A 24,915-nucleotide genomic window follows, 5' to 3' on the forward strand; every position below is an offset into this window, starting at 1 on the left:
TGCACATTTAATTAAGACAACTGACAAACTTGACTGACAATTTTATTATGTCATGTATTTTCATTGCTTTTTTCACAAGTTTTTTTTTGTTGGAAGCACAGGTGGAAGTCAAATATTTTAGACAGTTTTAATTTGATCATTTCAACACATATTCAATTAAAGGTTATTTAGAATACAAAATTCGTGCTTCTTCTAAATTAATGGAGCAAGAAAAATACGGTTACCTAACTGCTAAAGGTAACAAACTGAAGAATTAAAAACAGGAGTCTTCTTTAAAAGCAAGCTGTTAATCAGCTTGCCATACACAAATGTGAAAAAACAGCAAACCTGCTGGAAGCAGTAATGCAGAGATTTTTTCCTTGACAGGATGTATTTCAGATTTTTGTTCAATTTTGACTTTTTCTCTAATGAACTAAGTTCTCATGTTTAGAAGCTGCTTCCCTGCTCAGGTCCCCAGAAAATGAGGGCCTAATCATTTCAATATCAGACCCAGAACAAACAACCATGAGAATACACACTTAGAATACATACATATACATGTGTATTCTGGGTTGTTGCTTCATTGTATTTTTATTTTATTTTGTGGGAGGAGAGGTTGGGGGATTTTTTGCTGTGCCCTAGGTCCTGTGTCTTTTTAATCTGAGATCTTACTGGCAACTTCTGGGCTATGTAAGGCACTGAATGCTCAGGTAAGCCGCATTGTTCGTACAAGTGAAGACCTTTTGACCTTGTAAATCTCATAATCACTGATTGATGTTGAAGGCCGAAGAATATTACTAAGGGGAAGTATTTGCAGCTTTTGAAGACAGAGTATTCCTTGTAAAGCTGGATTACATGCAAAAAGGGAATATCAAAAACCTTCCACAGTAGAAAAGTGATGTATTACCATACATGGAAAAATAAGCACAGGAAAAGGTGCACATCTGAAAAGATGAGATTTCCAAAGGGCTGCTCAATGCATGCAAGGACAAGTGGATAGCCATGCACTTTTGAAAACATCAGCAAAATACTTTTTTTTTCCCTAGCATTGAACATATCAGAGGCCAGATTCACAGCTCATGCAAAAAGACGAAGTCTCTAGACACCAGTTTCTACAAAGTCAGAATCCATCCCACCTACGGTGGATGAGTAATGTGGAGACAGTGAACACTAAAAAATAAGCATGGACAGTGACAAGGCAACTCCTTTCACTACAAAATGCAAAGATTGAAGAAATCTGTGGTAAGTTGGGCCACTAACCAGAGCCAGCTCAGCATGGAAGAGGGCTGCATCAGCTGGCCCCTCTTCCTCAAGTGACTGGGCAGTGTAGAAAAAGCAATCTTCCTTAGCAGAGACATAGCCCTCCTCAGGTGAAAGCTGCAGAAAGAACGAAGCTCTGAGTCGGATGAGTGGCCTGGACACAGCAGGTGCAGTGTGCATTCTGCGAGAGGGGCAGGGGGCTGTTTAGAAAGGCAAATGGATTCCAAATGCAGCAAAGAGATCATTTTAAACACAGTCACAGTATTCAGGGTCTTTTTTTTTTCAAATTTACCTGAATTGATTCAGCTTCACACCTCATTCTAAAACCCCAAATAATGAAAAAGGTCTGTCCAGGTATATCACAGAGCCCACAGCTTAAGTCTAGGCTCATTTTCAGTTTCTGGTCCTAATAAAGATATACTAAAACTGCCATCACAGCTGCCAACAGAGAAAGAGCCTAACAGCAAAGGTCTTTATAATCTTGCTAGCCACAGAGTAATCTTGCTTGCAGGCAGGAAGACTTCATCTACTCTCTGTGTTTCACAATTGCATCTGTCAGCCTCTAGAGGACAAAATGTAACTCTGACTACAAACCAAGACCTTTTTCCAACATAACTTGATAGTAGGTGCAGTTGTCCAGTACTGCAAAAGAAGCAGGGATTATTTGCAACATTTAATCACTTGGCAAACTTAATACATGAAATATTGAAGTGAAAATGCTGTATATTTACAACTTTAGGGAAACAAAACCCCCATGCATTTTCTCTTTTAGAGTGGCATCTTTTAGAGTATGAAATTTCAATTGCAATTAACATGGAGTCTCCAATTTCAAAAAGTTAATTTAGCAGAGCAAGTTAAAATGTATTCTCTTACTACAAAAAGCAAGGTTTCTGGGAACTTAAACAACAGACATTCCCTCCCACTATGTCCACAAAGATCCACTAAGAATGAAAATTTGGTATCTACATCCATAAGGGTTACAAGATTATAAATTTATAAAAAACAAAAATGAAACCCTTAAACTGTACTTGCACTTACTAATATAGAGAAAGGTATCTTCCTTGTATGTATGAACTAATGCCATTCTCCTGATTTGAACTTAACCCACCAGGGATGCTCATTCACTAGCATTCTTACTGCTATACTATCTCAGTGACCATGGGTAATCTAACTACCTTAACTAGACTAACAGACTACCTTATAAAACCAAACCTGAAATAACAAGTTAGATGTATACAAACTGAAGATGACACAATATAACATAAACAAAGTGTGCTGTTTAAATTCAAAGATTGCATAGATACTTGTGAGGGGCTGGAATGTTAATGGTGAATGCAACAAACATTTGCCGAAGGAGCAGGCACTTTGCTGACCAAGCACAAAGTAACCACCCAGTTACAGAGGGGGTGCACACCCACCACCCAAGGCTACAAGCTGGGTTTTGAGCCAGATAAGGGAAGAGGCTGGTAAAAATCAAATCCTGCAAGGTGCCATAGGGCTTTTTATCATGTCCATGTCCTTACACAAGTGGCTCAGGTGTGAAAACTCCCCTCTAGAGAACTACCAGGACACTCACATGAAGCCTGAAGGCGTTCATGCCTTCTCATGGGCTATAATTGGCTCCATCATGCTAACCTGAGAGGAAGCTGTAACATCTTAGGTGCCCTAAACCATCAAAGAGAGAAATGCCCTGTGATCTATAGTGTTACATAAGACAGTGTAAAACTCGCCACCTCATGGGAAGTAGTTGGGCATTCTCACCTAGCCTGAGTGTGGATTAACTAATTGAACTTTGTGTTTCATGGGTTTCCCCCATCCCCAGTGGATCAAGACTGTGACCAGCACTTTGAAGGGGTACTGAAATTGCAACAATCAAGTCATGTCACTGGATCCATGGGTAGTGACTATATACCTTTCTACCCTTATCCCTTCTTTTTCTCTCTTTTCCCTTATACATTTTCTGAACTGTTATTTTTTTGCTTTTATGCTGTTGCATTTCTAACTAAAATACCTATATTTTAAAATTTGCCAAGTATTATTCTACCTTAATGTTCTTAAACTTACAAGTAGAAATTTGTTATTGAACCTCTTGAATGTTTTCTTGTTTCTCTCACACAACACCCAGAATAAATGAAACAACCTCCCCAAGCAGAATAGCAGCTGTAATAATACTATACCTTGCAAAGCAAAGGAATCGGTCAATTCCACACAAATCAAAACCAACTTTATGTCACCATCTCACACATTCAGATCACTATGTAAAGTGTACAATATTATGGCAACTTTCAGCCCTGAAAGATTCTGCTGTTTGCAAGGTGCTTTGCTGTTTTTTCATCTGCAAGACAGGTGTGCTAGGTCCTGCAATCACTACATCAGCAATATACTACCTAGGCAACTCCTACATGTGAGATAATAGTTGGGCCACCCAACTGTACCTCAAAACACACAAAATGTATGGAGAGGTCAGGATCAGCATGTACCAGCTTCAATTATATGAAAAATACACACTGAATTCCCAAATCCTTACAGGCAATGGTTTGGCAACTCCTATTTTAACTGTTCCTGTTGGGGCTCCTTTCAGTGCTTGCACCGCTTCCTCCAGGCTGCCATTTTCCAAGTTGATATCGTTGACAAACATAAGCCGATCTCCAGGAAGAAGTCTGCCATCTTGCTCAGCCACACCCCCGGGAACTAATGAGCGAATTACAATTACAGTGTTTGCTGGATCAACAGGATCCTAATTAAATAAAAGGGAAGAAAAATATTTAATTGTTTTTACTCTTTTATATCTTGAGAGGAGAATTTTTATTCATGACCTTTTATTGACTAGAGTTGTGTTATTAAGAAGTGTTGTTCTCCTTTAGATGAACCTTCAGTAGGAGCAAACCATCCTGTCTGTACTGTCCATACACTTAGACCTCCATTAATTTCAATTCTTAAATGTGAAAATTATTACTCCTGTCTAGGTGATGTTCCATCATATATCTCCAATATAAAATACTACTATATGTGCACAGTGTCATCCATGCACATCAGAAACTCATACTCATAGACTTCCTACTGTAACAACAGTGTTGCAAATTTCATCCTCCCTTGCACTCAGAGGACGCAGGTGGGGAATGTACATGGGAGGGGGGGGGCAAATGTAACACATGCACTCCAGTGGAACGAATTACTTATTTTCAATAACTGACTTATACTTCATGATATTGCTCAAATGAGAAAGCATTTTCAAGAGGCAAGGTCTTGTGCATGCCTAATTAAATGCTTACATGAGAGAAGAACATACCGATATAAGACTAATCAACAAGACAAATCAAAGTGATGTTTGCTTTTAAGAAAGAAAACTGCTTTTAAGTGACCATCCTCCAATATACTGAATTTTATTAAAAAAACCAGCATCAAATAATATTAACAGGAATATATAATTCTTCTATAACAATTATCACACATGCAAAAAATTGCTGCAATTCTTACAGAACTACATTCACAAAGAACATCATGTTAATACTTCCAACATGCAGTTCACTTAAGAGCATGAACAGAAAAAAAACCCAAAAAAATGCAACCCTGTAACAGTTTTACTGAAAGTAAAAGTAGAGAAAAGCAAACATCTACAAACCAGCATGCAGCTGTAACAAGTTTTCATGTCAAGATGTACATCTGAAAGGACAGACACCATCAAAGCAACATGAAAATGCCACAGGAATACAGAGACTGCTGAAAGCTGGTGTGAGAGAGAAGTGTTGATGGAGGGAGCGGAGGGAGGGACCAGAGGGAGGGAGGGAGTGAAGGAAAGAAGGAAGGAAATCGAGAAGACCCTTAGCACTTGATGACAGTAAAAAAAAATGCCATGGAGCAATAAAACACTTCCCAAGTCAAAATATAACTAGCAATGTTGCTGAGCATTGACATCTTCCTTACTATTTTAACAGCAAATACTTACACTGTCACTTTAGATGGCACTGCATGACACATATTTGGGAAAAAAAAAAGAAACAAGCCTCTGTGGTCTATGTCACAGTCCTCCTTAGGGTTAGAAATTATGCAGACCTTTCTACAGGCCTGCCATTGTACAAAACATAAGGAATGCATTAGTACGAGCATAATTCTCCTGAAATTTAGTTCACCCTTCACTGAAAATCAATTGAGAATTTGATGGAAACAGAAAAATTGAAATGTAAATCTCCCTGTAAATTTACTGTTCACAGTCTTATAAGAAAGCAAAACTTTGGTGACAAAGTGGAATTTTTAATGCACATAAAAAGAGAGAACATATGACAGTACCCAAATATTACAACATGAAAAAAAACCTAAGTGTCAGAAAGTTGAGTAAAGCTGGAAGACTAACTTCTATTTGAAAAATATAAGTTATACCACCTTATATTTGAAAAATACATTAACCAACTTAAGGCACTTCCCACAAGCCTTTGGTACTATTATTCATTATCCATAAAAAAAATTCAGTCACTAACCACATATACACCCACCATTTGTGTTAATGTTCAGAAGAGGCTGAAGCAAAAATACTTCTACTGCATGCTGACATGGACTTAAACACTCAGGCTAATCTGTGATGTCTCACTGCAGAGCATCATGAGCAACACTTTAAAGAGTAGTCAGTGCTCAGCATTCATAAAGACACTTTACTATGCCTTTATCCTTCACATTATTACACTACACTGCTCTTCACTTTATCAGTGTGCAAATGCAAAATCTAAGCCACAGCTTAATTGTAAAGAGTGCCCTGGGGCCGTAATTTCCCCCTGGAAGTTATCTCCAGATGTAAATGCATTTCTATGGACAAGATTGAGCGGAAACCTGGAAAGAGATGTGATCCCCATGGCACCACAGAAGAGCTCGGCAAAAGCCTACATTGACGTCAGGGAGAAATTACTTGATATTCAATTAAAAATTATCCACTGGAAAACTGGGAACAGGAGGAATATTTGTTCTGGCATCCTTACCAAGTGAAGGCAAGAGACAGGCAGTGAGCTGTTGACTGGGACAACATATTTTAGGTATCCAAGAATTCTGAAGTCAAACACAAAATGAATGGGGATGTTTAAGCATGTCCCCGACAGACAGCAGCTAAGCAAGGGATTTCAGAATTACAGTTCTGGATTTTAGTAAATCCTGCTTTAAGCATTTAAGTCCTTTATTGGATCTTGCCCTAAACACCTCACTGCAGGTGCAAAATACATGGCTAAATGCCTAAATATACTGGCTACATAATTTGTTGTCCTTGGGTCGCTAGAAGACAGGTTTCTGAAAACCCTAGCATATAATGGATTATTTGTTTTTCTGAACCAGTATTACTATCATTAGAAACTGTAGTCTCAATATAATGAGAGAAATATGTAATATAATTACTGAAATGCCTACCAGCTGTGATTAGTTCTACTCTATTGCTTGGTTTCAATTAATGTTGACCCTTAAAATGCATAGAACATACTGCAAGATTCAAACAATACGAAGTATTTAGTCCTGCATCCAAAGAAGTGCAGAAATTACCTGATAGTCCAATATGCTAAATCCAAGCCCCATACTCCCTTTCTCCAGCTCAATGTGCTGTATTTCTGTTTCCCACATTGCCAGAGATGAGCTTTGCACCTCTTCCATACTCTGACCCTCATCAGCTGTTTCCAAAGTTGTTCCCTCTGTGTCTGAAGAGCCAACGAATCCAAGTTCTATGTGACCCTGAGAAAAACAGTAAATGTTCATCAGTAAAATGTAAACACTTGAGAATCTTTAGAGACAAAAGCCTAATTACAAAAAAAAGATAAAACCTAAGCAATATCTCTAAACACAGAAGAAGTGCAAGCACTCAGGACATTTAACAAACACTGATAAACCTCACACAAAATTCAATTATCCTTCATAGCCAAGCTGCAAGTATATTAAACTACTCACAAAAAAAATATTTACAAAATTCTGTCAAATGAAAATCTTCAAAAAACTTTTTTAGTATATGCATTAAAATATTGGGAAATATATGTTATTAAATATTATATCTAAAATATGCCTTCATTAAATGTAATCATACTGATAGTAGCCAGAATATTTAATAAAAGTAAAAACAAACAAATATGTACATACATATGTACATACATATGTACACAGACTTTTCTTCACTTGGTTTCATAGAGAAGTTTAGAAACTATAAGGTGAATTTGGTGCCTTGCTCAGAACTCAGAGTTAACTGTTTCTCTTTTCATACAAATGCTACTGCTTTGTAAACTACACCCTAGGCCATTCCTACATGTTTAGTTCACCAGGCTGCCCAGTGACAGAAGTGTCAGTCAAGGCAATCAAACGCTGCTATGTGCAATGCAAAGCCAGGTAGCAAAGTTCAAAACTAGATTAAATACATTCAGATTCTAAAGAACCCAAGGTCAATTTGCTATATTCCTATATCTTGCCTACAGAACAAGAAGCATAGTACTTAGAGAAAGCCCCACATCCTAGAATATTTTGCCTATGACCAGCCAGGATTCATATCCTCTGAGGGCCTAAAAATAGCATATAAACATTATTTGCTGTTTCCTATTAGACTGGCTCCAATTCCAAAAATATTAAAATATATTTCTAATCATATAGAAGAACTTAATCTTTTTTTTCTCAAGGAAACTGTCATTTTCAGTGATTGTTTAAAGACAAAATACCTTTTCTGTGAGCTGAACTTCAGACAGGCTTAGACTCTCTAGTATTTCTGGTTGAGTAACAGGTGGAGCTACTGGACGACAGCACACCATTGTCACCTTAATAGGCAGCTCTTTCAAGATACTGACCACATCCTTGTGGTTTTCTCCAAGCAGAGAGATGTCATTCACCTCAATAAATAAAGAATACACACTGATTAGAACTAGAGTATATTTGAAGCACAATAACAAAAATGAGTAAAAAAAAAACCAAGCCAACCCCAACTCACTAATCACCTCATTAAAAAAAAGGTAAAATAAAAGCAACAAAAATCCCCATGCTAATAGACACCTCCAACCCTTAATTTCTACTCAATTTTGTTCTCAGTACCAAGATACATATTGAAATAAATGTATGTATGGTCTTTTAAAATGCATGACACTGCCCTACAAACACCATATACAACAAACTTTCATGTTTCTTGCATTAACATAAACCAAATTCACATCTTAATTCTAAAAGAATAATTTAGAAAAGTAATTAGATATTTAGTCCATTCACTGAGTTGGGATAATCCTATTAAATCTTAATACTTTCGCTACATATTCTTCTTCGGTGACTGCCTTGGTTTCAGCTGGGATAGGATTAATTTATTCTCACTAGTTGCACAGTGGTGTGTTTTGGATTCAATTTTGGATTAAATAACACACCAATGTTTTGGCTGCTGCTAAGCTGAATCAAGGAGTTTTTGATGTTTCATGCTCTGCCTGTGAGGAGGTACAAAAAAGGAAAAAAGCTATGAAGGAACACACAAGGGATAAATGACCCAAATTGGCCAAAGGGATATTCCACACTCAAGAGCGTCATGTCCCCAGTATATAACTGGGGAGTTAACTGGAAAGTGCACTGATCAGAGCTCAGGGACAGGGTCTGGCATTGGTCAGCAGGTGGTGAACACTTCCATTGTGCATCACTTGAAGATTTTTCTTCTTTCTACTAATATTTCTAATATTACTATTATTTTTATTATTATACTTTACTTTGTTTCAATTATTAAACTGCCATTATCTCAACTTACAAGGTCTTACTTTTGATTCTCCTCCTCATCCCAGCAGACTAGGGGTGAGCACGGTAGGTGAGCAAGCGGCTGCATGGTGCTTACTGGCCAGCTGAGCTTAGACTATGCAAGAGACCTTGGACTACCAAAAAATCAGCTGCCAGCAGAGAAATGTATGTAAGCACATGTACTCACATAAATATATGTAAGTACATATGAAGTGACTACTCAACCACTAACTGGCATGCTGTTAGGCATACATCACTCCCATGGTCACAGCCTATGAGAAGAAACTTACTGCTCAAAAACCTTTCTAAATGCAGACTAAGAAAAAGCAGTACTTATTCTTACTTCTAGCAGTTCATCTCCACTGAACAGCTTGCCACTTCGTCCGACTGGCCCTTCAGGTAAGATAGATCTGATAAAATGATGACCCACTGTAGCTTCAAGGCTTATCCCTAACCCACTGCTTTCACTAAATTTGTTAACCACAGCCACCTAAAATAAGATGAAGAAATGGTTACATTTGTCATATTTACAGCCAGATCTGTTACTTTCCACTTCAATTTACATGCAATTAGGTCAAAATTCCAGAAGTGAGAAACCAGAAGTACTATCATGTAAAATGGGGAGTCAGGTAAAAAGTGACTTGTTGATCACCACTTTGCAATACACAAGTGGGAACTGCTTATGACAACAATGTATCTAATAATACATAGTTCTGCAGACACTACATCTGTGACATGTGATCTCCTAAAATGAGATACTACTTTTCTTCTGTATCTACAGTACATGTTCTATACATTATTTAGATCATTACGTGAAATCATTTATTCAGTATGCAGAATGAGAATGAAGGTTCAAGTCCTAGCTAATGAAGTGAGCTTTGAAGTTCACATTAAATATTTTTTTCTCTAAACACATTTATTCTCCTGTAACTAGAAAATAAGTGAAACAATAGTCAGGGGCACAGTAATCATCCAAGTCTCCTATGATTTTGATAAAATACAGAAAAATACATATCTATATTCAAAATCTATAATTAGAATAATCTTCAAGATACTAAGGAGCATATGTGTTATTTTCATACATGAAGGAACAAATGCAATACAAACATATTTCTATCCATATGTTGTCAACATAATAGATTCACAGATGAAAGAGATGCATAATTAACAAGAGTAAACAAAATTTACCTACCACTATTTCATAATTCGAACCCATAATCCTCTGCCATTTTATCTTTGCAGCTGCTTCTTCTGTACAAGTTAGCTGGAAATCTAAAATTCATATTTAAGATTATTGTGACAAAAAATTAAAAAAACTAGTCAACTCCTACAACTGATAAAGTATATGGAACATGCACAACGACACAATCATTCCCATGATGCCAGAACTCTCCTAGATATGACTAAAAACTTGGCATGTTTAGTCTGACCAAGCTTGGGGTTACCACAGCAAAAACTCGCAAAGCAATATAAAGATTCTAATCGTGAAAAACTAACTGTGTATTTTGAAAGACATGAAGTTCAGTCAAATAGTTTGGTGGCTGGGAAAAAGACACATACTAGCCTCAGAGTTGAGTCAACTATTTGCAATTTTTCAAGATAACAGACACAAAGGAAATGAAAACGTAGTATTCAAGCCCTATGTTAAATCAGACTACATGTGTGCTGATCAGATTATTTTAGGGGGATGGCTAAAATACTTAAAAATGCACACTGATCCTTTTGGACAGACCCTGTATTTTACAGAGAATGTCCAAAACACACAATCTGGAGATTTTTTTTTATTATTTTTAAAACCATGAGCGCAACTGTGAAAGACCTTTCTGAAACTGTAAGCCCTAAAGGTCAGTAACAGAATGTAAAAGTCCAAGTTCTTTGCTTTTTTGAAAAAAATATTTTAATAGCTAAAGAACAGTAACAAACTTGGAAAGGAAGGAAGCAGGAGAAGTACAGTCATACAGTGACAGGCTAGGTAGAAAACTGTGGCAAATCTTAATTTGACTGACGGTTTATTTGCAGGTTTGAAAAACAGAGAACTGCTTTCTTTCTGCTCATTTCCTCTTCATTCACATTGTCTAGGCTCTATGGCAGAAACCAATAAAAAGCAGTATTGGGATACAGCAGCCAGCAAACACAGCAAGTTTAACAGGATCCTACATACTCAAGGTCCACGGTCTAGGCTGTGTCTACAGGAAATATCAAAATAAACTCTTCAGAGTGAATGCTCACAAGCAATGCATCACAAGCAAGGAGAAGAATCTTCATTACAAAGTTCTCAAAGTGATTTTTGTAAGAATAGAAAATGACTAGGAGCCTCAGACTGTGTTTTAAGTCTAGTCATTGCCCAGAGACATTACTAAATAAATATAAAGTCAGATGTTGCATTGTATTCAAAGAGGACAATACTTTCCCCAAAGCCAAGATACAGCAGTATCTGAAGGGAAGAAGTTAAAAAGAAATTCCTTCAGCTATCCAAGAAAATCAGAAAGCATGAGTTATGAAAAGATATATATCGCAGAACTTTTCAGTTCCTCCCTTTACTTCAGAAGCACAAAAAAGTTCCACAACAAGTTGACCCATCAAGTTATGTCTAAATCTGAAAAGCATATCATCACACAGGACTTCTGAAAATGCTGAACAGTGGTCTAGGAGATCAAGCAGGAAAAACATACACAGTAGAAAATATGAATTTTGACAAAAAGTATGGGAACATTTGGAGAGTATCAGTAAACCAGAACTGACTGAATTTTAGACATTACCAGAGAATACTAAATGAAATGTAAGCTCAAGAATTTGGGAAAAGGAAATTCATCAGAAGATGCAGAAGTGCTGGAATGTAGCTGCAGACAACTGGAAAGATAACAGGGAATGGGAAAGAAACATTTTTTTTTTCTAGGCTACACTAAGAGTAAATATGCAAAACTAGACTAGGGTTGAGCAAGTAGCCAAAGCAGACTGCTTCATGTGATACCTTCAGCATATAATTATTTTCAGTCACATACAGTAGTCCTGTTCCGACAAAACTTACAATTAAGAGCCCATGATTAAATGTATGACTACTTTGACTTTCTAGTTCTACCTCAGCTACAGAGCTTGCAGAAGATGGAAAGACACACAAAACACCTGATCTTTGTGTAAGCACATAGAAGGGCATTTTCACAGAATAAAATGTTAAACCTTGAGAACCTGTTTCCTGTTGTTTCATGTCATCTCCAATATTTACCACACTGGCACTGCATGGCAGTGATGGGGATCCCTGTTCTGTTTCATTGTTATCTGAAAAAAAGAATAAATCTTTTCAGCTATTTAGCTATTTTATATGTCATAATACTTATCAAGCTCACAGGTATGCTCTGGGACACCAACTCTCTCCTTCACTGGACTTCAGAGTACTCATATTTGGCGAATGGAATCTGGCATGTGTGGCCCAAAAAAAAAAATCACATTTCAAAGACATTGTCTTCTGTTAATGCATTGCCTTCTCCAGTGAGTTCATCCGACAAAAAAAACCACCACAATCATCAGTACCTGCATTTCCATGAGTGACTAAAAATACATCTAAATATAACATTCTTTAACACTCTTGTATTAATTTCTTTTTTTTTCCTTTGTGGAATTCAGAAAGCTGACATTGAAAACAAAAATGCTTCAGCCTTGGAGAGCTGCATACCTGGCACACTTTTGATACATAGGAAATCTATCTTACTACCAAATTCTGTTATGTCTGTTGTGACCTGTCAGATGTCTTGAATACTTGCTGGCTGGAGAAACAGCATCCTGAACACTGGCCTATACCTTTTGTTAATGGTGAGAGTGGGAGGATGAAATACAGGTAAGATACTACTGGCTCTTTGAAAATCTTGTGCAAAATGGAGATTAAGCCTCTGTTGACTACTTGTGACATATTTTCACTGACATCAAACTATAACACAAGCAGCTATTTTGTGCTTCCAGCCCCTGTGCAGATAGATAACTTTCATTCAAACATTGACTTTCAAGACACGGCACATATACTTAAATATGTGCAGAGTATGTAAGATAAAGTGCACTAATCTCAGCAGCAGCAAAATTACTACTGGTCTTTGGCATCTGAACATTTTACACATGCATTGTCAATATCCTATCAGGCCCTAAATACAGGCTACTCCTCTCATTCCTCTACCTTGTAACAAGCAAGAGTAAAAGGGGATGAGATTGATTATGCCCATCAAGGAGGGCCTTGCTCTGATTGCTTTTGAATGCAGCTCTCACTCCTGAGTATGAATAAAACATTTGCTGCCTTCTTACCATTCAAAGATTTGCAGAATCAAAGGCTTGAAGCAATTCAGCCAGAAGTGCAATGCAGGAAAGAACTTTCAACACTCACTTTGAAAATGTAGCAAATAATACCACTGTGTCTAAAAGATTAATCAAACCACTGCAGACAAAACTCCACCCTCATGTACAGCAGCTACCCATTACCATCTGTAATGGCTACCCAGAATGAATCTGGCCCATTTTACTTACAGTTTGCAATTGAAAAGAAACATGCTTCAAGCCAACTTAACAGCAAAGCCAGTTTTAATTACCTTTGGCTGTGGTACTATCCCTTGTTTGGAATAATAAGTCCTGCTCAACAGGAGCACTGAAGTCTTCCTGGGGTGGAATACGATTTTCCTGTTTAAGACCTCTTCTGATCAAAGTAAGCCGAACCGTTTGTCCCGTGTGCCGCAAAACATCAACTGCTTGCTGGTTAGTAAAACCCTGAAGATTTGTTCCATCCACCTGCAGGATCAAGCAGCTTTTCAGCTCACCCACAGAGAAAAAGTTCAGGGCAAAACAATGCAGTGAGCTCTAAGCATTTGTTAGCCTAAGCAAAAAGCAAGTGGAGGGGCAAGAACAAAACCTATACAGTTTTACGCAATTGGATATGCTAAGCACACCCACTGGAGTAGCCCAGAGCTAGGTGACAACCAGCACCACAGCAAAGACGGGAGGAGCACCCACCATGGTGCAGCCAGGCAGATCTGCTCTGTAAGGTGGGAGAGGGTATAGCATGTGCTGTGCAGGGCATATTGTACAGCCTGTCACTCAGCCACTTCAGCCATCCCTACCTCTGAGGGATAATACTGGGTGAATAAACAACACAGCCATGGCTAGGAGTTCTGGAGAAACAACAAGGAGACACACATCGATACACCAGGGCAGAAAGATCTACAGAGTGCAGTCGTTCTGAGGTCAGCTAAACTTAGATACAGAGAAGTCTACCAATGAACACCATGAATCCCAATTTACAAACAGAACACTGTTGCAAACAAGTAGACATTATCGCTAGTTCATCATTTTAAGAGTTTAAAGAATAAAATTTTGGCCTCCTCTGTTTGAAATTATTTTATTATCTCATTAACTTGAGTTTTTTTCTGAAATTCAAAACTTTGACATTTCTCAGTTCTATACCATTACCCCTACCTAGCATCCACCATATTTTATTCTTCTTCTCCCTGCAAACTCCATTATATTCTATTATTTCTACATCTACCTCACAGTGCCTTAAATTTCTCAAATACTTCTTACAATACTATGCTCTGTGACTCCTATATTTGTTTCTGCCTATCGACACAATCTTCATTATTTTAAGTCCTCCTAAATGAAGAATACATCTCCTGGACCCTTAGTCATTTTTTGTCCCTCTCTGAAATTCTTCTAAAGTAACTAAAAATCAGGGTTGACTATTTAATTTTGCCTCCACACTTAAACCATATTTAAAAACCATTTTTTATGCTTCAGTGTCTGGGATTACTCAAATAGTTTTCTCCTTCTGCAGCTGCAGTAGAAGAAGAAAACAAACTTTGGAATAATCCATTTTAGCCATTTGTATTCAGCATGTAAATAATTAGAAAAAATATATGTACTTTCACAAACAAACATGCAGGCACTTCTGGAGAGAGATCATAATCTGTTCTTAAGAGCTGTTTTCACACAAATGCAAGGACAGATTTATAAGAGACACAAAAATGCATTCCCTGCATTCAGGACCTGATTTCCGCCACAAAACCAACAGTTTATGGATGAAAATATGTTCTTATTTCTCTGAACACCTAAAACTTTTGGACACAACTTCTTAAAATAATTTTGAAAACAGTTGCCCAATTTGAATCAGACTTTGAAATTTCACACTTACCAACCTTGTACTGATAAGAAGGATATATAATGATATAGTCTCACGTACAAGATTTTTTTTTTAAGAATTACAAGTTACATGCAGGTAGCATAATCAGAAAACTTGTGGTGAGATACTCTGTCAGGAAAGGACTCAGAACTGCAACACTGATCCTGAGTATTTTAAATAAGTACTTCACGAGCTTTTCTTTGCAACATAAAGAAGCAGAGTCTTGTAGACAAGCGATTTCAGTTCATCCCGCTTTTACTTACAGCTATAATTTGATCTCCCACATGGATTCTGCCATCATGTTCAACAGCACTGCCTTTTGTAATGCTTTTCACAAAGATACCAGAAGGTTCTGGGATAAAAAAAAAAAAAAAAACAGGGAAAATTAAATTAACTGATTTATTTAGAAACAATTTAAATAATGCAACTAAAGGCACCAATCAAAAAAGGGGATAAAAAAGAAAAAACAATCTCTAAGTAAGATAATAATAAAAGATTCATAAAGAAGGCAATGATTTAGAAAAACATATATATTATTATCATCTTAAACAATGAGCCAGATTGTCTGTCTGCATTGGATCAGATTTAATTCAAAACCTTACAATGCCAAATACACAATTCCTGATGCAAAACAAGAAATATTCTTGATGCAAAACAAGAAATATTTTAACTTCCTTTAATCTAAACATTGAAACCAGCATAGACAAAAAACATATTTCTGACTTTTGCCAGATTTGGACAGAAAATTCAGCTGGAGTACACTAATCTGGTAATTTCTGAATTTTCTATGTACCTAATAACAGCTTTAAAAAAAATGCACGTTTGGATTGCCATATTGATAAAATTATAAATGAACAGGAACACAACTTTACGTTTGAACCAATTTTTAACTGCCGCTATCACTATTTGATAAAAAGGTTAAAAAGTTTTAAAAATTCAAACAGAACAACAAAATTAAACAAAAAAACACCCATCAAAAACATTTTAGTTACTTACTAGTTACTACTTTTGAATCAAAAGGAAAATAATTCATAGAAAACACCTACAGAAGGGACATTTAACTAAAAGAAAACATTCCAAGAAAAACACACTTGCTTTGAAACAACTTCAACAGCTCAATAAAATACAAATATATGGAGTTCCTACATGCACATTTTGCAGAGCTTACATTAAATCAGGAAAAATAACAGCATAAAAAAGCATGAAATCACTCTGATGGTCTCAGGTCTGTAACACTGGTATCAGAAATCATAACAGCATCTACTTTTTCTCAACAAATGTTCTCACTCTGTTAAATGGATATGCTTGATGTGAACATAATACACTACAAAATGTATTTTGAAAGCTGTCACACCCTTTGCAGACCTCAAGCTATCTTTTTACTGGCCCTCAATATGACAAAAGTTATAAAGAAGGAGGGTTAATGACTCAACTCAGCTTAGGAAAAATAAGATTACATATATACTCAAGTCACCTCATTGACAAGTCTCAATTTGTGTCAGGTTTTGGGGTTTTTTGGAGGGGGGGCAGGGGGTTGGGGTGGGGTTTTGTTGCCCAGGCTTTGTGCATAATTACATGGCTGGTCCTCCTAACTTCCAAGCATTCTTATATCCTGTAACAGCTGTAAGATAACATGACAAGTTATTTGTCACTTATAAAAAATACAGAAATGTTATTTGTTGTCCAGTAGCTTTATTGCTCCTTCTCTGACAGCCAAGTTCTTCCACAACTGTTATGCCACAAAATTGAGTTACCTAAGTAGTTCCTGAGACACGGATATTCTCTAACATAGCTACATGCAACACAATAATTTCAAACCGAAGACCAATGACACCCAAACACTAAATCAGTCAAGATGTGCTCTCAGATCTATACATGTTCTACATCTCAATTTGTCTTTTGAAATTCAACTGGAAGCTGCTAAAGAGTGGACTTTCATGAACTCTGACTGTCTTGTCCCATGGAAGTCCAGTTATCTCTCATCCAAAAAATTATAGCTAGAGCTGCCAAGAATATGGAATGTACCATAATCCATACATTTTTCAAACAACATACAAATCAAAGCAACAGCTCTTTGAGAAGTTTTATGACACATTCAAAAGACATCCCTTCCTAGCATTACTGAATTTGCCAAATTTCCCCTAAGGAATCTTAAGAGAGTTCTGGATTATTTTTGTGAAAAATGTAGTGGAAATTACAAAGTAAAAATAAGCAACTGTCCATGAACATTTCTGCATTTATTTCTTTAAATAAACTTATTTATTGTCTGCCACAGCACACAGATGAAGAAACATTTATTACATCCAGAAGTCAGTAAAGAATTTGTGATGCACAAGCAGCATTATGCACATTGTTTAAAAATTAATAACAATCCCTAAAAACTACTCAGAATGTGTTGCCTTGTAAGAAGGCTACTTCTAACACAAAGGGCTCAAACTATTTTACCATTGCTTTTCAAAAACACGCAACTACGAGTTTAGACAAAAGTTAAGATAAAAAGAGATTTAAAAATACTGAGGTGTGATTTTTTAATAATATCAATTGCTTTTATTCTGAACATAATTTTTACAAAATTAAAACCATTCTTTCTCCTTTTCAAATTTCAAATATATTTTAAATGGTTAAGTGTTCTTTTAAGAGAAGTTATATCAAAATTAAGTCATTGATGCACATATACCATAGTATGCAATAGACTGCATAATAAAGTGCAGGAATCAACAATTACCTGATGTCTTGTCTCCAATGTAACCAGCAATAGTTATTCCTAAGCCCTGGTTGTTTTTAGTGAGTTCAACATTGAATTTCTCCCCATCCTCACAGCTATCAACAGAAGCATCATCCTAAAAAGAAAAGGGGGATTAGAAAGGAAGCTCTTTTCCTTTAAAGATTCGCCACATTCTTTAATGTCAGTAACTCATAAATTAGATAAAACCACAAAAAAGGAAGTATGAAATTTGGTTCTGTTCTTATTTGCTGTTCATCTGTCAAGCAAGAGTAGGTAACATTCCTCACAGTAAAGCAACGCAGGGCAGGTCATGTCCTCTTTCACCCCACTGTTCTGGAATATTACCTTCAACCTATCAAATCATTATTTAATTAATAAAATGATTGGCAAAATTTGCCCAAATTGAACAATCATTTCTTGTACCACAAGTTACATATATATGTATATGAATATGTAGCTTGCCGATTTTCTGCGACCTCCTCAGAACTAGCTTTAGACTGTTGTGTTTTTAAAAAGAAGAAAAAAAAAACAAATTGTATTTTCTATTCTACTTGTCTAAATTTCTGTTCATTAACTATAGGTGTCTTTTTAAAACTTGCTAATTTAAAATATGCTAAAAGCTATCATGAGTCAGGCAATTATATTTTTTGCTTTTGAAAGGCTTAAAAATTTCATTTTAGCACATAACAATTATATTTCCAGCTAGCTAAATAATTACAATCTTCATTAATACCTGCTATAACTCTGAATTTCAGTACCAATGGATTTTGGGTCTATTTAATTACTTGTCATTAATGAAAGTGGAATATGTATTAAAATCCTATTTTAACAATGGAGGTTTGTATCAAAAGTTTTTATTCTGCCCCTTCTGCATGCCAAATAGCAGTTAATTTTTTTTTAAGTGGCAATATGGAAACCAGGCAGATATTAACTAAAGCCAGTTTGACTAGGTAAGTATGCGCCAAAAAAGATTTCAGGGGAGCTATGATGCAACTTCCCAACAGAATCTGACTTTAGCTCTTTATCCAAGCAACTCCACCAGAAACCAAACTGAACACAAGAAAAAAAATAAATTTCTAATGTATTAATCATCCCTCTCATTGATGATTAACTATTTAGGCCACAAATAATGCCACTAAAAAAAGATCCAATTCCTGTAGCCTCCTGAATTTATACAAGATAGACATCTGCAGGTAACACGACAAGAAGTGCCCATTTTGCAAAGCCATTCTGGTCCCAATAATAGTTTTAAGAGCATCATGAAGACTTCACCTACATCGCATCTGATAGGAAGAAACTAAAAATCAAGCTGTTTGAATCATCATCTTCACTCCAGACCCAAATCAATGAGTTTTGCATGACTGCTAACAGGGGTGCTCCTTCCAAGAACGTGACTTTGCATACACAGGAGCAGTTTAAAAACAGCCTGCCTCCTGCCAAGAAAGAAGTGCCAGGAAAAAGGTTTTGAAAAGTATGAAAATTGGGAAGGTGGCAAAAACCTCAAATTGTGCCCCTTTGCTATGTTGTCAATATTAGAAATCACGTATATTCTGCAGCTGCAGATAGATCTTCAAACATTGCATCATATAACCTCAAAAAGGCAAATACTGCAGAAATAATGCACAGATTAAATTATCAAATTCAGCTTTTATTTTGAGAGATGCATTTCAGACAAGTAATACTAGCGCTAAATATTAATCTCTTTATCTAAAATGCAGAAAGAATTTACATCTCTGGGCTGTAAAGACACAAAAGTACTAGTTTGTTTCTTATCTTTGATGGTCAGAAATCTCAATGTTAAAATTAACTTTCTTTGCCTTATAGCCACAAAACAAGGGATGAATATATGTTAATTTTTCACAGATATTACTACAATGGACAGAGACAAAAGGATGGTAACACCATCTAAATTGTAACATAATATTCATGCATAAATTGCAAGGACTTCTCTTCATATGTGACTTGACTCAAATCTAAATTGGAACTGAAGAAAATGTCCAGAAAAACAACAGGAAAAAGTAAAACAAAAAATTCTATCTAAGGATAGGCTCAAAAGCAACAAACCTTTTCTTCTCTCATTAATTTACTTGAAATATTTACATGTAAATGTATCTGGTCATAGCAATATGTAGCAAAACAGTACTGTTTCTGAATCCCATGAAACCAGACTTTGTTACAAACATGCAAATTACCTATTTTGTAGAGGTTTTGAGCTGACAAGTCATGATAATATTTACAGCATTTTTTAAGTGGCTGACACTTGTAGAGGAGTAAAGATTCAAAGTACAATCATCAGCAGGGGAGTAAGGGCAGCAGCTGGCCTACTTTTTTTAGAAAATATCTAGCAAATGAGCAGTGACAGGTGATGTAGGAAAGGATTAGCATCTGTGTGCTGCTTGGCACAGGGAGAAAAGTTCTGATGAACAGATGAAATTATATGGAAAAAAGGCAGACAGAGAAATGCTAAAGACTCAGCTAGCTCAGTCCTGAAGAAAAGACTGCGTTGCTTCAGTTGTCCCAATGTAATAACATACCCTTACAAGCAACTCAGAACAAGTTGTTAATCAGATTATACTTATTGAAGTCCTAAACCTTAATCCCAAAAGTCTTCAAGAATACAGTTCCTTGCACTGTGGACTCATTACATTTAAATTCTCCCAGAATTGCGCTACTAGGGAAGAAAATCCTAGCTTCTGAGAACATTAACACAAAAGACATTCAAAGAGCAGTTAAAAAGAAAGGAAGTTTGCAATGGGTTACATATGTTCACTGCTGCTTACCTGTTTCTCTGGTGTAGAGGTGGGTACTGGTGTTCCTGGAGGAACTGCGGGTAGAAGGGGTTCCTCAACAGGACCTCTTGCAATTACTAATTTCACTCTATTTCCACACTGCCTTAGAACTTGTGCCACCTGCTCACTGCTCATTCCAGCTAGGTCTGTATCACCAATTTTCAAGATGTGATCTCCACTACACAGTCTTCCATGCTGAAGGAAAAATAATGATGAAAAAATGCCATTTCTCCCATGTACTATTCAACTAGAAAAATAGCACATAGCTTTAGTCGCTTCTGACAGATAAATCAGCTGACTTTTTGGATGCCAAGTCAATATCCTGATAACACGGAGAAGAAAAGAAGGCTGCCTAATGGCACACAAGTTTTATTAGGAATTTCCCCAGAGATATCCAGGAGATCCTTTGTCAAGACACCATCCAAGCACAGAGAAAAAAACGTGCTACAGCTACCAGCTCCTACTGGTATTTAACAATTACATGTAGATTGCAGAACTTTGGGTTCCATTTTCAAGCACACATCCAAAAAACAGAATACAAATGCCTATTCGGGTTTGCACTGATACTAAAAAGCTGCTACTAGTAGTAACAGGATTAACCATGACTTCAAAATAAAATTCATTTCTCTCTTCCTGTGATCCAGCTATATAAACTGATTTACACTTGTTTATTCTCTTACTGATTAACTTTAATTAGTAAAAAAGCTTCATATGAATTTAGAATATATGATGAGTGTTAAAAAGACAAGTTTGTAAAAGGAACCTATCTACCTGTTCAGGGTAAGGAGGACAGCAGTAAATGCTGTCCATGCCCCTCCAGGCCCTGTTATCAGGCCACTACTACTATTGTTGGAAGACTGACCAGTCTCTGTGCCTACTCAATCCTTAACCATCATAAATGCAGCCCAAGGTACCTGTCCAATGGACAAGCTTGAAATGAGGTGTGATAACCAAATTCAATTCACATGACCCCTTCAGGCAAGAGCAGAGCCCCTGTCTTGAAGCAGACACACAAAGCCACATACCTGCTACAAACTTCAGTAAGCTCAGCAGAGAAAAGCAGATGCTCTTAGCTATTAGGGCACAGAAAGTCAATCTTTGGAATCCTCACCACCCCTGATTACAACCTCGTACACTCGTGAAAGTACACTCGTGAAAGAATTAAGACTGTAAATGCACACAACATTTATAATGTTACTAGATTTGAAAATGCAATTTAGAACCTAATTAATCTTTAGATTTCAAATGCAGACTCCTGCATTAAAGCCACTTTTATAGAGGAAAATTTTCCATGATTACTGTTTCTTTTTCTTCATTTATTTGGATAAAAGCTACTACTATTTGATCTGATCATAAAAGTAATGAGTAACTTCACACCTTACTGAACACCTTACTGAACAGTAACAGAGAGGTAGGTTGAACTTACCTGATCAGCCACCCCTCCCGGAAGGATGGTTTTAACAATCACGCCAGTTGACTTTCCTCCCACTATCCCAAATCCCAGACCTGAGCCATCACTGACCAACTCTATGGTCTCCACATGCTGCCAGTGAACCTAAAAGGAATAAATAAAAGCTTGCAAATGATTAAAAACATAGCATCATGGAATCGTTCAGGTGTAAAAAGGCCTTTACAATTATCAAGTCAAACTATTAATACATATATAGGAATTTGCAGCATATTTTCTCTTATTTCTTGAGTATGTTTATAATAATGGAAAGTTGGAGGAAGATTTACATATAATACCTTTTTAACATTTACTATTAGGTGTGATATTACATGATATTTAATCAGTAAATAACTAATTCTATAACAGGTGGAACTTCTCTGATACAAATCAGAGTTGAATAATGAGTCAGAACTTCCAAGAACTTGTTAAATCAATACAGGCAGCAACCCAGCACTGTCCACCTTCATGCCCCTTTGTAGTCAGTAAATACTGCTTCTAGAAAATCACACAGGACTGGAAATTAAAATTTTCAGGTCTGTTCTTCAGGCATGTTCACATCAGCCATTACAACAAAGCAAAAGAGAAACCAAAATCCCAATTCAGTACTTCTAAGGCTGAAAGCAGAACCAAATATTGTGAGGCAGGTAGTAAGAGAAATGCCCCATGTAGTATTCTTCTGGGTTGTCTAATGGCAACAGCACGAGAATGAAGTCATTCTGATGGCAGACTGTGTTCTGAGAGGCAGAAAACTGCTCTGAAAGAAAGGCAAATCCTATCTCACTCGCACGGGGCACTCCTTGAAGGGACAGCTGGAAGCTCATGGTACTCTTTCTTCTGAACAAGAACTCCTACAGTAAACTCACCTGAAACTTAAAAGCACAGCTGGTGCTACACCAGGTATAATCTTAAAATAAGCTTTTCTTTTGAATAATCAAGGTATTGCAAACTCAAAGGCCTGTGGTACCTGTTTGGAAATCCAGTCTTAACATAAAGCCAATATAATAAAGCAAAGCCTGAAGGAAAAAGAATGGCTCCTAGTATGTTGCATTTGAAAGCAAAGAGAACACAAAAACTGGGAAAGGTATGCTAAACAAACCAGAAGCAGCTATGGAATGTTTGTAAAGAACATCTTTTCCTGCAAGGGAAGCTGTTCAGCGAATACAGAGGCAATAACATAGATAACAATTTTGCCACAGCAATACTGGAAAAGAGCAGGCTTCCCGTATGTGCTGGCAGGAAAAGTTAGGTCAGTCAGCTGCCCTCCTGTACACAGATATAAAGAACATTTCTGACATTCCTCCACTAAAGGCTTTATACTAATGATTAAAAAACCAGTTCCTTTTTCCAGAATGATTGCTCTCTACACTTCTGGTAATTGACTTCCTTAAAGAAGGGTCACAGAAGACTGAACTTGAATATAAAAAAATTGAATATAGGCTGTTTCATCTCAGGACAATCCATTACATGAGCGAGGTAAGAGGAAGAGAAACTACAGTTTATATCAGCCTGATACCACCATGTTTTTGAACTGTGCTCTCTACACCTAGATGTGCAGAAGCTCTCATAAGAAAGGAATTGTAGCAGAGCTGCTTTTTAGGGAGTCCTTAAGCTCATCTTGTAATTTCACTGGAGCTCCCATGCTAACAGATAACAGAGAAACAAACACAAAAGCACCCATCCAGCTGGTGGTGCAGATCAGATTACAAAGCCTCAAAAATTGTTTGCTTAAGCAGAATGCAAAGAAAAAATATCCTGTTTAGTGCAACCTCAAAATAAAGCTTCATCAAGTAAGGTAAACATGCTGCATTTGCACTGGTGGATACAGATAATTTGGCAGATGGGACCAGAGAATACATCCAAGATTAAGATTTTTCCCCCAGCAAGCAAGAATATTTTCTAGTCTTGAAAGGGAAAAGTTATAATAAAGATAAATAGAAGAAAAACCTCAAGAATTGTGAAGAAATGTACAAACAAGTTACAAAAAATTACTCAAAAGACTATATGCAGTAAGTACATGCACATCCAGGAATGAATACACAGATGTTTGAGCTATACTCACCGGGTTGGAATGGGCTGAAACTGTGCTAGCAGCAGATGGAGACCGGGAAACTACAGGACTGATGATCTGAGGAAAAGTGCCTCTAGCCACAACTAGCTGGACATTATCTTTTGCCTTCTGCAAAATGCTGATAGCCTGTTGATGTGTAATTGTCTGATCAAGAGCTTGTCCGTTAATAGCAAGGATTTGATCTCCTTCCTTCAGCTTTCCATCTCTGTCACACAGGTGTAAACAGATGACAAAATAAACAAATAAGAAAAATCAAGGAAGCATTGACACAGAATTTGCAATATTTTGACAATCTTACAGGATTTTTAATAACTTCAATTCCCCCTACTTTTTTAATCCCCCCTGCAGTGCTGCTGAAAGGAGCTGATGTGGCACCCTGGTGATGGCTCCCTTTGAAGCTAATCCCACTGCTACTTTCCCCTGGTGACTACCCCTTAGCCAGCTTTCTCTCCCTGAACCCCCATGCGAGACTAAGTATATTAATCTCAGTTGCTCCCAACCACAGCCTGGGAATTTATGTTTATCCTTGACTTTGACAAGCCTCTTGCTTTACAGACCAAGTGCTCCACTTTGTTCAGTGCACCCATTCTGAATATTCATCAAACTATGGAGTGGAACACACTTTCATCAGTATGTTACAGAAACAAATTTTGTTTTGCTGAAAAACAAGGTGGGGGAAGGAAAAGAATAAATGAAAAAAAAAGGACAAAGAAAGAAACCAAACAAAAGCCCTGAACAAATTAAAAAAACTTCTTCACTTTCTGACAAAGAAAGCATCACTGTAAGATC

At 36.8% G+C, this 24,915-nt stretch overlaps 1 protein-coding gene across 24 annotated transcripts in view; it reads right to left on the reverse strand.

Moving 5' to 3' along the window:
* Positions 1-24,915, reverse strand: part of MPDZ (multiple PDZ domain crumbs cell polarity complex component) — a 92,884-nt gene that overhangs the window by 48,438 nt on the left and 19,531 nt on the right. For 21 of the 24 annotated variants that reach the window (XM_074533538.1, XM_026794252.2, XM_026794249.2 and 18 more), the window contains 13 exons: positions 24,118-24,331; positions 22,035-22,163; positions 20,600-20,803; positions 17,820-17,934; positions 15,358-15,446; positions 13,515-13,710; positions 12,124-12,222; positions 10,139-10,218; positions 9,290-9,436; positions 7,905-8,072; positions 6,754-6,939; positions 3,767-3,976; positions 1,240-1,356 (listed from right to left, as the gene is read on the reverse strand). In XM_074533538.1, the coding sequence (XP_074389639.1) occupies positions 1,240-1,356; positions 3,767-3,976; positions 6,754-6,939; positions 7,905-8,072; positions 9,290-9,436; positions 10,139-10,218; positions 12,124-12,222; positions 13,515-13,710; positions 15,358-15,446; positions 17,820-17,934; positions 20,600-20,803; positions 22,035-22,163; positions 24,118-24,331 (1,954 nt within the window). The remainder of the gene's footprint in view (positions 1-1,239; positions 1,357-3,766; positions 3,977-6,753; positions 6,940-7,904; positions 8,073-9,289; positions 9,437-10,138; positions 10,219-12,123; positions 12,223-13,514; positions 13,711-15,357; positions 15,447-17,819; positions 17,935-20,599; positions 20,804-22,034; positions 22,164-24,117; positions 24,332-24,915) is intronic. The other 3 variants (XM_026794256.2, XM_026794245.2, XM_026794250.2) reach the window with 2 other exon arrangements.

Source organism: Zonotrichia albicollis, chromosome Z (genome assembly GCF_047830755.1).
Source record: "Zonotrichia albicollis isolate bZonAlb1 chromosome Z, bZonAlb1.hap1, whole genome shotgun sequence".
Lineage (NCBI taxonomy): Eukaryota > Metazoa > Chordata > Aves > Passeriformes > Passerellidae > Zonotrichia > Zonotrichia albicollis.